Genomic DNA, 17,490 nt, shown 5'->3' with positions numbered 1-17,490 from the left:
TGTTTGGCAAATCTGTTGGTACTAGAGCTTTTATAAATAGAACATTTTGAAGTAGAGCTTTTTTTTTTAAGTAGCTACTTATTGTTTATTAACTATATTTTTGAAGTGCCGTGAAACTTTAATATGTGTTTGACTAAAAACTGAGAAAGTACTATTGGTATAGCAAAATAACCATACAAGATATTACATAGTATTATACAACAGAGCATAATAAAATACAATATATATTCATACAAAAAAAATATGATATAGTATAATATTACTATAATGTAATATAACATTATTCTAATATAGTTAATATAATATTGTATACTATAGCATAATAATATAACATAATTCGATATTATATAATATAGCATATCAATATTACATGATATAATATAATATTATATTATATTTATAGTATAATAGAATATTTTTGATATAAAATATTATCATTATATATTAATATTTTATTAATATAATATTTTTCATGCATTATGATATAAAGAGACACTTTCTGTAATTATATGATTTATCATGAGTATTTTGGTCTAAAGAAATTATAAATCTAAAACAGCTTTCGACGTGTGCAAAAAGTACTTTTCCGAAGACGCTCCATTTTGGAGTTTTTTCCAAGTAAATATTTATAGCTTTCTAGTAAAGCTAAAATAGTTTTTCCTTTTTTTATCAAACACTCATATTTCATCTAAAAATAGTTTTGGATAGTCAGAAAATACTTTCTGACCCACTGGAAGCTCTGCCAAACTGGGCCTAAATCTAGCACTTTTGATTGCCCAACAAGTCTAATTAAAACGGGATAACTGAATTTTTGAATTGTTTTCCAAAGTCCAAATATCCATTAGCGGCAATGGAACATGCCGCTAGCAATAGATCCAATTTCTAACTAGATCATGCATGACCATTTAATACAATGCCAAAATTGAATGGGCTTGGACCTTAACTAGGTTAGCAGGTTAGCTATGTGTTAGCAAGTTGGTTGTGGGTTGGGTTTGGGTCAGGCATATCTGACCCACTGGTAGGTCACCTCTGGTTCGGGTTAAGCCATATAGACTTTAATATATAAGCTCAGATCACCCTGAACTTGATCCAATCCAACCAGCTAATTGCGACTGGTAAAATAAATCTTGATACAAATCAAAAGGTTGTGTATATTCATAGAGAATCCATTTTTTCCTAGTAGATTGAAAAGCCAATATAAATATACTAGTTGAATGCCAAAACTTAGGTCCATTTTTGCATGTTAAAGGTATTACCTTATGGGGTTTCACTCCTACTTCTCTCTCTTTCATAGGCTTGGGATATGGGATGTCATCAATCAAGATGGAGCTCAAGCCCAATCCCGGTATAGATCCAACCAAACCAATCCACCACGAGAATTTGATACAAGATCACTTTAGACCCAAAGCCATTTCGAGTTAGACCCAGGTCAAGCGGGGCGGAGGGCTGCCAAGTTATCTTTGGAGATCATACCTCTCTCTCTCACACGCGCGCGCACATACGTGGCAACTGGACAACCTGGTTGGAATATGCCAGCCATCAAGGTCCACCACAAGAAAATTATATCCTGCGTACACGGTGTAGGTGTGCATTCATGCAAACAAGAGGAGAAATTATTAGATGAATCGGGTCGAGACTTGGGGTAAAATCATTCTAGGTGGATTCTGATGGAAAAAAATATTAGACACCTTGACCTTGGTATAAATTGACCTTCTTGACTTTGGCCATAACCGAGGTTAATATTAGACACCTTGACCTTGGTATAAATTGACCTTCTTGACTTTGGCCATAACCGAGATGAATAACCTCAGTAAAAATCGAGGTGACACTTGGTTCGAAGTAATAAAAACTAATGGTTAAATCAAGACTGTGGTTATAAGACAATCAGCGTAATCATCGCCTCAGGTGGCTCGCATGGAAAGGTTACCATGTTGTCAACGTGTAATCGACCGTTTCCATACAGTTAATGCATATAGTACTAAATTAGGTAATGGATACATATTCTACCGTATATAAAGGGGTAACTCAAGAATTCAGGAGATAAGTTTATTTGGAGATTTTATTCTATAAATTTTTTTTTTTTTCACACTGTTGCACCACTATTTTAACTTACGCATTAGAATGTCCGGAAATCTTTCGGCGAGCAGACTTCTTGTAGGTTGGTCTCAGCAGCAATCAACTTTTTTTTTCATCTCGATATTACCTGACCTGACTTCTCTTATGTCCTTACGGACCTCCGACCTTGGAGCCCGTCAAAGAGAATCTCGACTCCAATTCATAATTTACCGGCAATATATATATATATATATATATATATATATATATATATATATATATATATATATTCATTGCACTCTAAGATGAATAAATGAATTTATTCCATTCAAGGTTTACAATGGAACTGATCCATGCAATAATTCACATGTACGTGAGGAGACGATGAGAAATCATACCCCACACCGCGTGCCACGGGGTGATTCACGCGGTGCACACAGTGTAGGGTATAATTTCTCACGGCTGAGGTCTGTAATCTCCATGCATCATGACGCCCTAAGCGCTTGGCACGTGTCTTCTAACGCTAATCACCTGGACTCACTCCCCTCGCCGGCCATACCAGAGTCGCCCCTCCAACGTCGCGATCGTAATTAGAGCCCCGCCAAAAGACCCCGACCCCAAGGACACCCACGTCCACAACGCTACAACCAATGCCCAGCCACCCCTTATCTCCCAATAGAATTGTGTACTAAATGATTTCATTTTCCATAGCGCCTTGTCGCTCTCTGCCCCTCGAAGAGAGGAAAGATAAGATAATATGGTCACCATCAACGCTTAGATATTATACAAGCTTGATGTCCGTCCCTGGAGTTGCCCAGTTGTGACATTCCTCTCTATATTCTGAGAGAAGGTGCCATTCCTCTTCGCTCCCCTCCTCTCGAGGCAAAGATGCTTGCCGTCTTCAGTGGTGCAGTTGTCAGAGCTCCCGAAGAGCTCGTCCAAGCCGGCAACCGTACCCCCACACCGAAGAAGTCGGCGAACAGGCTTTTCGACACCTTCGTCCGAAAATTCTCTTCTTCGGTTGCCATAAACATCGACCCACTCGCGCGAATTTCCTACACCCATGAAACTGAATCCTCGATGCAGCCAAGGCAAGTGTTATCGATCCTGCTATATATTCTTTGCCGTAATGGTAATTCATGTGTGATCTCTCATGGTCATGAAGCACAAATTTTTGCCCAAGGAAAATAGTGAGATCCTATATATGATCACTGGCGCCGCAGGTCATTTGCTGTGAAGGATGATATCTTTTGCACGTTTGAGGGGGCTTTGGAGAACCTTGCGAGCCTAAGGCAACAATATGGGCTAGGAAAGAATGCGAACGAGGTGGTTTTGGCAATGGAGGCATATCGGGCTCTGAGGGACCGAGCTCCTTATTCGACTAACCACATGCTCTCGCACCTCGTTGGCAATTTTGCCTTCATCATCTTCGACAGGTCTGCGTCCAGCGTTTTCATCGCATCGGTAAGCATGCATGATGAGATATGATCAGAGAACACAACCATGCATATGCTTTCAGGAAGCACAACTAATCTATTCCACGTACTTTGTGCAGGACCAAGATGGCAAGATTCCCTTGTTCCTGGGGATAACGGCTGATGGATGTCTTGCTTTCTCCAACGATGCTGAGATACTTAGAGATGCTTGTGGGAAATCATTGGCATCATTTCCTCCAGGTGACTCGCTCTCTCTCAGAGTACATGACTCCACCTTCTATATGTCAGTGCTCCGTGTCATAGTTTGTGTTAACATAGGTGAACAATTTGTAATATGACCGATTTAATTGGGAAAGGTGATAATTTCTAACCAAAACTTTTATTAATATTGGAATACACAATAAGGGTGCTTTTTCTCGACGAGCACCGGTCTTCGAAGCTATGAGCATCCAAAGAACAAGGTCACTGCAGTACTGGCCGCAACGGAGGAGGAGATTTGTGGTGCAACTTTCAAGGTACTGAATATAGGCGACTTCGCAGTCTACTTAAATTCTATTTCATAAAAATTAATTACCGTGTTGTAGATCTTGATCTTTTAATTTATTAATTCACTCGATCGTGTATTTGTTGTTCGCAGATTGAGAGACCAAACATGCAACCAACAGATGTTCTGCGTTAACTGATGGAACACCAGTTAATAATCTACATGTCGTAAGAAATAATAGTATTAGTCATGGGTCGCTAGCTATGTTGGGTTGTTATGGTGATCGCAAAGGAAGAGCGTTTCATGTGAAAAAAACTTAAAATTGGTCTCTTCTGAAGCATTCTTCCTTCCAATAACGAGAACCTTTTGCTTTTGCTTTGACTACATATCCACCCTCCTGCATCCATGTTCTTATCTATCCATCTTATCCTTTGTTCCTTTTCAACTTGTCAGCTTACGTCCTCCTGGCTTGGGAGTCATGGCCCAGCAACTAGGGCGATGAAGACAAGACGTACTCGCTAGCTTTACCACGTCACTAGAGTTGTAAACTTCACCATTTTGTCTTGAATAATATGGCTTAACCTGATATATAAAGTGGCTGTTGTGAATGATGCATCTTGGCCATGCACCTTATCAGTTTCTCCTCTCCTTTGTTTTGAATGGGTACAATGATTGAGTTGCGTATATTTTATGACATCTCTTAGGCCAACATAATTTGACATAATGCATATATATGGCATGGAAAATGACCGGATAGGTCAGGTAGCAATCAGAACGATTTAATATAAAAACATAAACAACAGGCCCCACACCCTGTTTCTGAGGTAGGTTCAATGCATCCTTGAGTTCCGGGGCCGTCTATTAGATTTGGTAATTAATATGGGTTGATAGTGATGCAACGTCGTAGAAGTTCTCCCAAGTTTTGGGGGTGGCTTTGCTAATTTTAAATTGCTAGTGGAGAAAGCCTGCAATAAATAAAAGAAGTAATTATATATATGCATATGTGTGTGTGTGCGCGTGTGTGTAGAAAAATTGTGTTGCAGGTGGTCCTTACACAACAGTAAAATTAGAAAAAGCCGACTCTTTTTTGCCGACGCTAGGGAAAAGCGTCGGCAAAATACTCTCCCGTGCCAAATTTTGTGACGCTTTTGGAGAGCGTGGAGCCTATTGAAGAATAAACGACGCTTAAAAGCGTCGTTTATTGTACTCTAGTGGGACGACGCTTATAAGCGTCGTCTAAGCGGTCGACCCCGACGCTAAATAGCGTCGTCAAAGGCTCAAAACCTCTCCCCTTCCATCCCCCGCCTTCTGATTATTGCGTGTCCAACGAGCCCCACCTCCCCCTTCGTCCTTTCCGTCTACAATATCTTCTCCGAGAAGCTATAGTCCACAGAGAAAAAGAGAGAGAGAGAGAGAGAGAGAGAGAATGGAGCTCCAAGGACCCTCCGAGCTCCGAGCTCGCAGAACCCAACCATGGCGAACACCACCTCGACCCTCCCCTCTCCCCCCTGCGCTTCCCCTCGGACGATGTCGACAGCTTCTGCTCCACTCCCTACGTCGGCGCCCCCTCCAGCCCCGGCCGCGGCGGCGTCGCCGGTGGTTACTTCTTTAGCGCCCCCACCAGCCCCATGCACTTCATCCTCTCCTCCGCCGGCGGCGGTGGAGGCCGCTTCCCTTCCGACTCCCCCGACGCCTCCGTCGCCGGCTCCTTCGAGTTCGAATTCTCCGCCCGATTCCCCTCTGCTGCCGCCTTCGCCACCGGATCCATGACCTCCGCCGACGAGCTCTTCCTTAACGGCCAGATCCGCCCCATGAAGCTCTGCTCCCACCTCCAGCGGCCCCAGGTCCTCGCCCTCCTCCTCGATCTCAACGAAGAAGAAGACGACGACGATGAATTCGAGCGTCACCCGCCGGAAATGGCCGCGAGGGGGCGGGATCTAAAGCTCCGGAGCCGATCGATTCGCCGGAGGGCCAGATCCCATTCCCCGCTTCGGAACGCGCCAATCCAAATCCAAGTCCAAACCTCCGCCGCCGATTCCTCCTCCCTCCGCCTCGGCCGCCGCTGCTGCCGACTCCTCTTCTTTAGCCAATCCTCCGCCTGCCGCCGCGATCTCGGGGGCGGAGAAGGCGAAATCGAAGGATCCATCGCCACTGGTCGGCCGGTCTTCAAAGAGAACGGTGGCGAAGCCGAAGCCGGTGAACTGGGTGGGAGGCTTCCCAGCAAGCGTTAAATTTTTTTTTTTAAAAAAAATGCCATTGCCGACGCTTTTAAGCGTCGGAGGCTTATAAAAGGAACGACGCTTAAAAGCGTCGGCATAGACCGACGACGCTTTTTTGACGCGTCGGATTAAATCCGATCCATGCCCACCTGCCCGACGTCTGACCCACGCTTTGCGATGCGTGGGCAGGAAATTAGCCGACGCTTAAAAGCGTCGGGAGAGACCAAAAAAAGCGTCGGGAGATACCCTTTCTTTTGTAGTGTTAATATATATATATATATATATATATATATATGTGTGTGTGTGTGTGTGTGTGTGTGTGTGTGTGTGTGTGTGTGTGTAGAAAAATTGTGTTGCAGGTGGCCCATTAAGGAAAAGGACTTATTCACCACCAAGTTTGAGGCAACTCATAGCCAATTTGAGTCTTTCTAAACCCTGTCATAAAAAATCTTTGGAAGAATCTTTGGAAGCATTAGCTGGAGGTTACGGTCTTAAAAAATCTGGCAACCTTGCCAGCCCTGGTGGTAGCTGATACTAATAAAAATACATGCACTTAGAACTACCCACTCCATTAATCTTGTGCCAATCTATGGCTAAGGAATTCTATCAAGAACAAGGCAATCAGCATATAATACGTATGTTAAGAGGAGCATGGGTATTTACAACTTATAATGGACTTAATCTCCGCTACTATTTTTCAAAGTCCTTTTGCTGACTTAAGCATCCGCGGATTTTTGGTGGGATCAGCTCCTATGCCTTGTTGTCTTCTTCCTGTATACAAATTGGCGCTTCTTCTTTCCATGCAGATCGATCAGTTTTCCTCAAACCTTCGGATCCAATTTTGGTGGGAGAGAGAGAGTTCCAAAGCCTGTTCGTTGACTTAAGCATTGGTGGACCTCTAGCCAAGTCAGCTCTTGCAACTTTCTATCTTCTTCTTGTGCGCAGATTTGCACTTTTTTTTTTTTACGTAGAACAATAGGCATTTCTCAACCTTTGAATCGGATTTTGGTGGCAATCAAAAGGAAGAGAGAGAGAGAGAGAGAGAGGGTTCATCTCGGTGCTGTATTGTAAGTAGTTGGCAATTAATTACATGTATGGGGTTTTGAAAGAGACATGAATGGATCCCGTTTGCTTCCCGTTTTCCCGAGACGACGTAGCTTTGGGGCCCAAACCTCGTGCCAACAACAAGCTTCATGCTGGTGGTTTAATGAGATGGCATATTTGCGCATGGACAGGTTGAAACAATTTTAGATCAGGCCCTAGATAGTTGGAGACAACAAAATTTTTTTTTGAGTAAATTATAGATTTTTTTAAAAACTTATATTTATTACACTTATATCTACTAATTTGTAAAAACTACATTTACACCTAGTTAGATTAACGGCATTAGTGAATCAATTTACCTCATATAAAAAGTCAAAATTATTTCTAAGTGGTGATTAAATTACAAAAGGCCTCCTAAGATGAGGTTTGTTTTATCCAACACTTCAACCCAAAACTTAACAAAATGTTAGCCAAACCATTAACTTAAATAGGACCTAACTGCCACGTCAGAAAAAATTTAAAAAATAACCAAACTAGCATTAGGTGATATAACATCCACCCAAGGAGAAGAACTGTAAGTTACCATCGGTCAGAGTTTGATCTTGAAGAATAATCAGAAAAGAGCTATGCGCCAAGAAAAAAGCAATCTAGATCTCTCAAACAAGTACATGCATCTAAAATTTTTTGCTACAGAAAACTAATATCAAGAGTTTTATCGCTTGAGACAACCTATCCATAGCCCTAGCCAGGCTATGGAACCGTAACTGATGTACCCTCCAAAAAGAAGAGTTCTCACGCACATACTGATTTGGATCCTTTTGATGATAGACTGCCAAAACTTTATAGCTCCATTTATAGATATAGAAATCCTTATTTACAGTGACAATATTAAGAAATTATGTCACAATATTGGATAAGTAGAACTCAAAATCCGCAAATAATACACCGGCATTCCCGATCTCTATGGTGTGGTGGGCGGAGAACTAAGAACAAAACTTGATTAAGAAGGATAGAGGCTAGTTGGGAAGGATGCTAGTCGTCAGATATCGGTTGGAAGGATGTCGAGAAGGACACTCGTGGTGGGGTGGTGAAGTGAGAAAGAACCCCTAGCTGTTTAATCTCGAGGAGAAGAAGATTCGACTCGAAAAGTTCCGAGAGTCGAAAAAGTGAATGATTAGCATTATTCTTATAAAGATAATTTTGACTTTTTACAATAGATAAACAATTTCATTAATGTTGTCAATTTAATTAGGTGTAAGTATAGGTTTTTACAAAATATTGAATATGAGTGTAATAAATATAAATCTCACATAGGTTTTTGTAAGATTATTTTAGTCATTTTCAAAAAAAATTCTAACGTTGAATTTGGGTTTCATTAAAAGTTAATGGTTTGACTAATATTCTGTTAAGTTATGGATTGAAATATTGAATAAAAATAAACCTCAATAGGGTAAGTACATGTTTTTCATACTACTGAGTGTAAGTATAATTTATTCCTAATTTCAAAAAAAAATATAATTTTTTTTTTTTTTGGATGTGTTGCTTATAATTTAAATTCTTCCTTGCCACGTTACATGTGGTAGGATTCTCAGTAGTCGTCTCTTTTGAGAATGGCATAACAAGAGAAGATTGAAAATAAGATGTATACTGATATTCTTGTAATTTAATTCTTTTCTTCTTATATGTTGACAATGTAACCGTTGCTATCTTTAATGTTACTTAATCATCGTCATGTACTTTTTCAAGAAAAAGCATTAGGCTAATACAGACATGCAGAAAAATTACTTCTCATGTTCTTGCCAAGTTTTATTCTCTTCTCATGTTTGGCTTCTTAATCAATGTCTTCAAACTTACGTGCTCTCCTTCCGATTGTCAACGGGCAAGAGCTTAGTTTTATTAAATATATTGAGCAGAAACTTGTCCTAGTTGTCACAACCCTCCGGATGATGCATTTCAAAAATCTGGACTAAAAATTGATTTTCAGACACTGCATTTCAAAAAATTGGATTAGGATTTGATTGTTAGATGGTGCATAAAAAAAAAATCTATAATAGTACGGAAAATTACTATATGTCTTTTTTTTTTTGGGGGGGGGGGGATGAGAGTATTATAAAGAACGTGTACAGATACAACCAAAAACATCAAAAAGCAATACATCTTGGAGTGCACTCGACAACTCCGCCTCGCCCATCCAAAGATGTACCTCCAAATGATGAGTACAAAAAAGACCATTCAATCAGCAGCACTGCATGGAGCAGCTCTGTATATATATTCCAATAGAAACATCAAAAGGCTGAACCATGCTGGCGAGTAATTTCATAGACCTCGAGGCAATTGTTTCTCCTAAATTAAGCTTCACCTGAACAAACCCTAGGGCCCTAGCCGACCAATTCCGGCCCTATTTGCAGTGCTGGTCAAAAATTAACAATTACGCACCCCATTTGATGTTACAAGAAACTGGATTCCAATAAACAAAGTAGCCTTGACAGGCCGCTCATGGTCAAAATTGAACGATCCACCCCTGCTGCCCACTACCATCCCCATGCTTGAAAAGGGTGCCTCCTAATGGAGGAACCACTTGCGCTGCCATTTGATTAGTCTCAGATAGAGACCCAGTAAAACCCAAGCCTCTTTGAACACAAGACCACTCCAACCAATGGGAACCAGGGATAAGAAGAACACGCAGTGAGCTCATCAAGCGCCTTTCCACCACCCTTTTCATCACAAAAAGGTGTAACGAAAAGCAAACATGCATCACAATTCACAACCATCACGATATAAACACACGGCTCTCTTCCATTACACTGTTCGTCCCAAAGAATAGTGCATAACACTACAACAGCAGATGAAGTTCAAAAGGCAAGAAAGATGAGCTACAAAATAAAAAAATAAAAAAAAAAAGAAAAGAGAGGAGATAATAGCAATGTTTAGGCGTTGAAATGTAGACCAAAATATTCCCTTGGGGCGGCTCTCTTAGCTCGGAAAAACCCAAGAAATTCTCACCAAACCCATCAGACCTCTTGTTTCTTCTCCTCGCCGAGACAAACGAAACGAACCCCTCTTATTATAACAACCCTTTTAGACCTTATTTCTCTCACCACATCACAAACTACTCGGAACATTTTCTTAAGAGAATAATAATAATAATATAGATTATTGATTAAACTACAAAAATTTGCTCTCTCAGAGGTCCAGGTCCATCCAGCCGTCGATGCTTGCAAAATCACCGCCGTCGATCTGGTGCGGTAGGTCTGCGGGCCCCAGAAAGTGGTCGACCGAGTCGAAGTCGGTTAGCGGGAAGAACGGATCAGATCCGAAATCGAAGACCAGCTCCGTTAACGGCAGCGGTTGCTCTGCAAAGAGATCCGCGATGGACCGCTCCTCCTCGATCGCCGCCTTCTTCGACGGCGAGCCCTGGCCGTCCGACGCCGCCACCACGGCGGCGGAGAGGTCGAGGACGGAGGAGGGCGACGGGACGGAGAAGGGCGCCGCCGCCTCGGAGCAGCCCACAGCGAGACAGGAAGTAGAGATCGAAATGGAGGCGGGGGCGGCGGAGACGCCGCTCTTCTCGTCCTGGAAGCGCTTGGCCGCGGCGTCGTAGGCGCGGGCGGCCTCTTCGGCGGTTTTGAAGGTGCCGAGCCAGATGCGGGCCCCGCGGATGGGGTCACGGATCTCCGCCGCCCATTTCCCCCACGGCCGCTGGCGGACACCCTTGTGCCTCGACGGGGAGGTGGTGGACGACGAACTCGTCGAGCCGGGAGCCTTGGCGTTCTTGTGCAAATATTTGGGCGTTTTGGGGTTTCTCTCGCTGCTCTCTTGGGACGAGGCGGGGGCCCGGGTGGAAAAGGAGGCCAACGGGTATACAGCGAACTCCTGGATCACCCGTCTCCTTCCCCTCCAATTCATCACCCTCTCTACCTCGTCCTCGCTGGACTCGGTCGCTTCCGGATCCTCGAAATGGATCCGAATTTTTTTCACCACCGTCAGCGGTTTCGCTCCATATTTGAGACCGCCGAGATTAATCCTCTTCTTCCTCTCTTTTCTATTCAACATGATTCTTTCTTGGTTCGAGAGATGCCTTTGACGCCCGGGTATTCTTTTCTCCTCTTTTCCCTCTGTAAAGAGAACAAAATCGAGGGAAAAAAAACTAAAAAGCGGCAACAAAAAAACAATTAACTCTGTCAGGAAAGGACGCCTCTTATGAAGATGAAGAGAAAATTCTCTACATGTTGGAATCCAAGGTATTTCACTCCAAATCCAACCCTGCGAGCACAGGAAAGGAGAGAGATTTTAGGAGGATTTAACCGATGAATATATCGAGACATTAGATTGGAGAAACTAAAAGAGGGAAAAGGGAAAGGGGAAGTAGATCGATACCCAAAAGATCGCAATCGCATCAAAGCCGTCTTCGATCCCTCCGGCCTCCGTCGCATACGAGAGGGAGAGGAGAAGGCGAGAAGAACAGCGAGGCCAAGCGACGAAGAACAAGAGAGTGAAGAGATCTGGCGCAGAGCTCGGCTTTCTGGAAGCAGCAACGGACAGGGAAACGCTGATTCGAGGGAATCAGACGACATAAATCCTTTGCTCTCTCCTCTCTTCTTCTTCGGCTCGCTGTTCTTCCTCTCCCCTTCTCGGCTCCTAAAACCCCAGACAGAGGCAAAAGGCTTTTAGAGATAGAATCGGGATTTATTCAAAGCGATGATGCGCCCAACTAAAACGCCCGCGGCAACCACAGGATCAGGAACCAATGGCTGTGATTAGCTCCCCCCCAAAAAAAAGGGGCGCAACGCACCCCCTCTTCTACCAGACTACCACTCCCCACTCTCAGAGTCTCCACCATTTCCGAAGATATTTATCTTAATGACATCTTAGTAATATAATTTTAAATTAATAATATATAGAAAAAGAGCGAAAAGGTCCCCGATCGCGATGGGCAAGCATAGAATGGACGGATAAGATGGATGGCCCCGCGCTCTTTATTTATCTAAGCCAAGACACCATTCTTAAACTCGAAAAATGACCAGGGTATGGGTTTCTGCAACCCCCCGGTGACACTGCTTTTGCGTGAGCCGGCGCATATTGGTGTTATTATTGGGGTTCTTAATGTCAATACAAAGTTAAGTAACAAATAATATTTTATATATATGGTAAGTTATTTCCACTGACAAACTCAGTTACAGCTGTGCCCTACTGGGAGCAGCGGTTTTTATATCAAGGTAAGGGGAACATAGTTCAAATAACTAAATGCAGTTAATTTATAATTAAGTTTATCTCGCCGACATTTAATAATTAATTACATCTTTAAATGAACTGAGAGTGACGACTTTTTTTTTTTGGTAAAAAAAAAAAAAGAGGAGAAGAAGAATTAACCCCACCTATGTAGCAGCTCCTACTTATATCCTCTTCAATCCGTGGTTATTCACGTGTGAGTACGTCACCCTAGCACCATCTCGATACCAGCGGACCAGAAGTGTTCCCACCGAGTATGTCCAGACGAAGGGCATCTGATCTTGAAAGGTGTGGCCCGCATCTTTCGAACCTGGGCCACATCGGTGGTAGAGTGATGACTTCTTTCCAGGATGCTGTTGTATTTATTATCAGAAACTCGCTGAGAGTCCAGTTCTGAAGAGACCAGAGAGGTTTGGTTCAACACTATGATAGTCATCATAAGTTTATTAATTAAACAGTCGCCTTGTTTAGAAACTAAAGAAATTAAAAAAAAAAACGTAATACAGTTCATCTGGCTCCGTTTATTAGAGTGCATCAACCCTTCATCCATTGAGTGATCCATGTTACCAAAGATTTTTTGAAAAAAAAATAAAGAATAAAAAGCACGTAACACCTAATTCATTTTATTTTTTAATTTCTAAACAAGGTTTTGATGGCACGGGCCATCTAATCAACCCAAACCCTTTTATTATGTGCTAGAGGGAAAGAATTCAAGGTGACGGTTCGGAAGGCAAATACGGCAGCAGATTGGGCCATCTTTTTTGCTACAAATTATTGTAAAAAAATTTTCTAGTTAGAAGCTATTTTTGTCGTCTACTTTTATGTACCCTTGTTTCTTTTGATATTAAGAATAGAACTCACACCGGTTGAGGTGTGCTAGTTTAGTACCAAAGAGAAGAGGAAGAATATAATTGTTTGGATGCATGCACTGCTCGATGCTACTGATTCATTTGTTACCGAAGCTAACTTGATTTTATCAGCACTATAATTTCGTTGGATTCTTTACATGCTGCATTTATTATAGAGCTTTACTTTACCAGGACATTAGGACAAGAAGTAAGTCACTTTTCCCATTTATATAAGCTTAAAAAGTTCTTGACGGATTCTGTGATAATAATATTTCTTTTTTGATGATATACAAAGTTTGCTGATAATAATAATTCAGCATGTGCGAAGCCGGGGTAAGGCTTGCGACCGTATCTTGGAGTATACGAAGTTTTTTTTATATGAGCAGACCATCTTTTTTGCTTTAAGACCTAGTAAAGGTAATATTTGGAATGAAGTCGGTACCCCCATTTAATTTGTACAAGGTGCACTGGATCTTTGTGCTTGTTAAAATTATATTTTGGTTACTTATCGGGTGGTCAATGACATCTAGGTATCTAGACGGGATAAAGATCTTTTTTGAGGCAACCCCATATTCTATTTTTTTAAAATCTTTTGATAAGGGTAATTGTATTTTTTTTAAGTGACTTCTGATATTTTGTTTCACTTTTGTTGTTTTTTTTTTCTTCTGTAAGATTAAAAAAACTTACATATATTCATATTTTTGCAATATGCCAGCATATTATGTACGCCTGTTCTAATATTTGTTGTTGCTGGAAATTGGACCCGGGGGCGGTCGTTGGCTAAGGAGGAGGAGCTCCGGCGAACACTGGCGGGCGACGATCCGTCGACGAGCGGCGTCCTCCGTGGGGGGCCTGCAAAAAGCCGGTGGCCGAGGTTTCCGGCGCCGGCCCTCCGATGCTTAAGTCAGAGGGGGGCTTAATTTTGGAGAAGGGGAGGGACTGTATTTCCCAGTCCCAAGCCTCCTCTTTGGGAGGAAGAAGCCTCCCTTTTTATAGGGAGAGTGGCAGGGTTACCTGTAATGTGACTGGGTGAATTAATGGGTTACCGTCGCGATTGGACGTGGGCGTGTGAAGTAATGAGTTGCCGTGGATGGCCCGTTCCCATCATGGGAGGAGATGGCGCGTAGCCAGAGCTTGCTTGTGGTGCGCAGTGCAGTACATTCTTGGGAATGGTGAGGCGTTGACAGTCGTAGCAGGGTATAGTTTCTGATTAATATGTCGTGGCGTGGCCGGCAAGTAAAGCATGGTGCGGTGAGGCTGCTGCAGGGGATGACCGCAGCATATAGACGACGAGGTCGGCCTTCTGGTCTCGGCCTGCTGTGCTCGGCCTGCTGTGCTCGGCAGCCTTCTGAGCTCGGCAACCTGGATGAGCTCGACAGCTTCTGTGCTCGGCCTTCTGGCCTTAGCCTTCTGAACTCGGCAGCCTGGATGAGCTCGGCAGCCTTCTGAGCTTGGCTCGGACTATGAGCTCGGCCTGGATGGGCTCGACAGCTTCTGTGCTCGGCCTTCTGGCCTTAGTCTTCTGTGCTCGGCCTTTTGGCCTTAGTCTTCTGAGCTCGGCTCGGCTCTCTGAGCTCGGCCTGCATGATGAGCTCGACCTGCATGATGAGCGCAGGCTTGTTGTGAGATTTGGGTGCTTTAATTGTATGTGTGGGGTGGTCTATTTTTTTCCTCAACACTTGTACATTGTGTCTTAAATTTTTTTCTCTCAATGAAGGTATAAGTTTATAAAATCAAGTTATAAAAGGCTATCGATCTGTTTTGCATTGCATACAGTATGCGGTCATGATACTTGTATAATATATTTTATTTTTTTCTCAATAAAAAAGTGAGTCAATTAAGTAAGAAGAGCCCATATATATATATATATATATACATTTTTTTTTTTTTTTGCAGATTATATGCCTTTTTGCTCCAATAACATCAACATTGATCTTCAAAGGGTTATACTTGAACCTGAAAAATATCAAATTTTATATAAAATCGGCTTAATACCAGTCTAAAAATGAATAAAATTTAGGTTTGGGCCCAACTAAAATATTATTAGATGTTCCTGCGTTTCCACTCGTGGCAGGTGGCCCGTGAAACCTAATAATTTAATCTGATAAGAAGCCAACGACCAATCGAAAGTAACATTACTCTTCAAGTGTGTCATTGTTTTTAGAGCAACAAAGGAAGCAGCATGTCGTGGATTTTAATAAGAAAACGAATTGAGTGGAAATTGTTAACCGTGCTTCCCTTTTAATATTTTGTATCATCTTTCTTTATATCCGTGGAGTATTGCAGGGAGCCCCACGCGGACCGGTTGCTGAGCCTGACACAGAAAATGAGACATCGATGATACGTGTCCCCGGTACGGTCGTTTAATGCCAAGCCGCAAGACCTCATTTAAGGCGGCATGGATCTCCCTCGTGACCATGTCTTCCACGTGTCAATGGCCACCCGTACCAATACGCCGGTTAATTCTATCTTCCGTGGTGCGTCCCATTCCCCACTAGACCCAAGCGATGATCCATTAATGTGCGTGGTCAAGGCCGGTTAATTCTATCTTCCATGTCTCCCAGCTGGAATCCTCATCGATTTCTTCGCCTTGTACCGGAAGGGCAGATGGTCATCTAGCGTCTGGCACGTGAAATCCACATGAAAGGGCATGCAATTTTATTTTTATTTTTATTTTTATTTTTATTTTTATTTAATTTAATATTTGTTTATTATTTCGGATGAATACTGTATTTTGCAGGTAACTCTTGTCTCCCCAAATTTTACGAAAATGAGATTTCATACCAAGTTTTATATCAATTATCAACTACATGCTATGCTTGTCTATCTACCACTATAATTTAATAGTACAACTAAGATAAATACCTCCTTTTGGGATTTGTGGACAATGTATTCACTAATGCAAAAAAAAATAGAAAAAAAAAAGACTTTTAGAGCCAAGCAGCTCCTAAGCACATGAAAAAAAGAAGAAGATTAGATTCAAAAATCTATAGTCCAAGACTATTTAAACCCTTGCGTATTCTCTAATCTAATGCATTTTGTATCGAGAGAAGGAGAAATTATGTGCTGTACCGTATGCACCATGTGGGCCTTTATGTACACCATATCAATCAAATCGTCTCATTTCTTAGGCCTCATTTATCATGCCCTCGTTTCGGTGATTAGTCCATTAAAACGAAACGACCTAATTGAGGTGATGTATGCTATGTTGGTGTACATGGTGTAGAATAAAATTTATCTTAGGGATAGCAATTTCTAGGTCAGATGGACTTGCCAACCTCTCCGTGTCGATTTGAAATAAATACAAAACCTACAATACCTAAGTATAGCAGACACACTTTATTCTGTCCATGTAACGGCTTTACACACACCCCTGTCCCCTGCTTAAACCTGAGAGGCTGGTGGTGCCATCAATAAATGCTAGGCAAAGCCACAGGGGGCTGATTGCGTCCGACTCATCGCACCCCTATGAAAAATAATAGATAGCTACCTATCTTAGCACATCGTTTTCTTGTACCTTCCACGGACGACACAAATCTTCCATAGCCCCATGAAGGGAAGGGGGACATTGGCAACTGCCTCGGAATTTTGATTTTGGCTCCGGAACTGTAGAACATGAACCGGAGCGTAGAATCGGTTCGTGACTGTTGGGGGAAAAAAGCTGGCTCGGCAGAGCATCTTTCGACCAGATCTTGTATGAGATCAATGCCTTGTTGGAAGGATCAGATGTTGAACGGGCAAGATCACTTCTTGATTGGATACAATCAATTGATTTGATTGGCAAATATGTGATGCGGTGCCTTTTAGGAGCCGTTCGGTATGGAGTGATCATCACAAGATCAAAAATGATGTAGACGGAGGTGAAAAGATTACTACATTTGCTTGCACCATGATGATCCTATATAGCAATGATTCCAAATTACTTCCACCTTTCAAATCACCGCCCAACTCGGTAATGGAATGTCCATTCTAAATAAATATATAGAACTAATAAATATATTTTTATAGAATATTTTTAATATATAAATAAATATATTAAATATTTTATTATAATATATTTTATATGATTAAATAAATATATTTTTGTAAAATATATTAAGAGTAATTTTGGTATTATATAGTGAATGATTTTTGATTCTCATAGAATACCAAATAAATTACTCGTGGACATATGA

General features: G+C 42.0%; 2 protein-coding genes across 3 annotated transcripts; one reads left to right on the top strand and one right to left on the bottom strand.

The window, feature by feature from the left end:
* The first annotated feature begins 2,854 nt into the window (after positions 1 to 2,854).
* Positions 2,855 to 4,616, top strand: LOC103718992 (stem-specific protein TSJT1-like). Its single transcript, XM_008808030.5, has 5 exons — positions 2,855 to 3,146; positions 3,279 to 3,519; positions 3,611 to 3,731; positions 3,897 to 4,006; positions 4,129 to 4,616. The coding sequence occupies exons 1-5, from the start codon at positions 2,944 to 2,946 to the stop codon at positions 4,168 to 4,170; spliced, it is 717 nt and encodes a 238-aa protein (XP_008806252.3). The 5' UTR covers positions 2,855 to 2,943; the 3' UTR covers positions 4,171 to 4,616.
* A 5,400-nt stretch (positions 4,617 to 10,016) lies between these two features.
* LOC103718991 (uncharacterized) lies at positions 10,017 to 12,077 on the bottom strand. Of its 2 annotated transcripts, XM_088709126.2 has the most exons (3): positions 11,616 to 12,008; positions 11,465 to 11,501; positions 10,017 to 11,353 (listed from the first exon to the last, which is right to left on the bottom strand). In XM_088709126.2, exon 3 carries the CDS (start codon positions 11,289 to 11,291, stop codon positions 10,422 to 10,424), a length of 870 nt encoding a protein of 289 aa, XP_088565252.2. In that variant the 5' UTR covers positions 11,292 to 11,353; positions 11,465 to 11,501; positions 11,616 to 12,008; the 3' UTR covers positions 10,017 to 10,421. The 2 variants fall into 2 exon arrangements, with proteins under 2 accessions (XP_088565252.2, XP_089782851.1); XM_089926725.1 differs by having other exon boundaries at positions 10,017 to 11,501; positions 11,616 to 12,077.
* Positions 12,078 to 17,490: the final 5,413 nt, after the last annotated feature.

Source organism: Phoenix dactylifera, chromosome 12 (genome assembly GCF_051530095.1).
Source record: "Phoenix dactylifera cultivar Ajwa chromosome 12, Ajwa_hap1_PhDact_Kaust_v1.1, whole genome shotgun sequence".
Taxonomy (NCBI): domain Eukaryota; kingdom Viridiplantae; phylum Streptophyta; class Magnoliopsida; order Arecales; family Arecaceae; genus Phoenix; species Phoenix dactylifera.
Note: the sequence above shows the minus strand (reverse complement) of the source record. Positions and strands in the feature narration are given on the sequence as shown.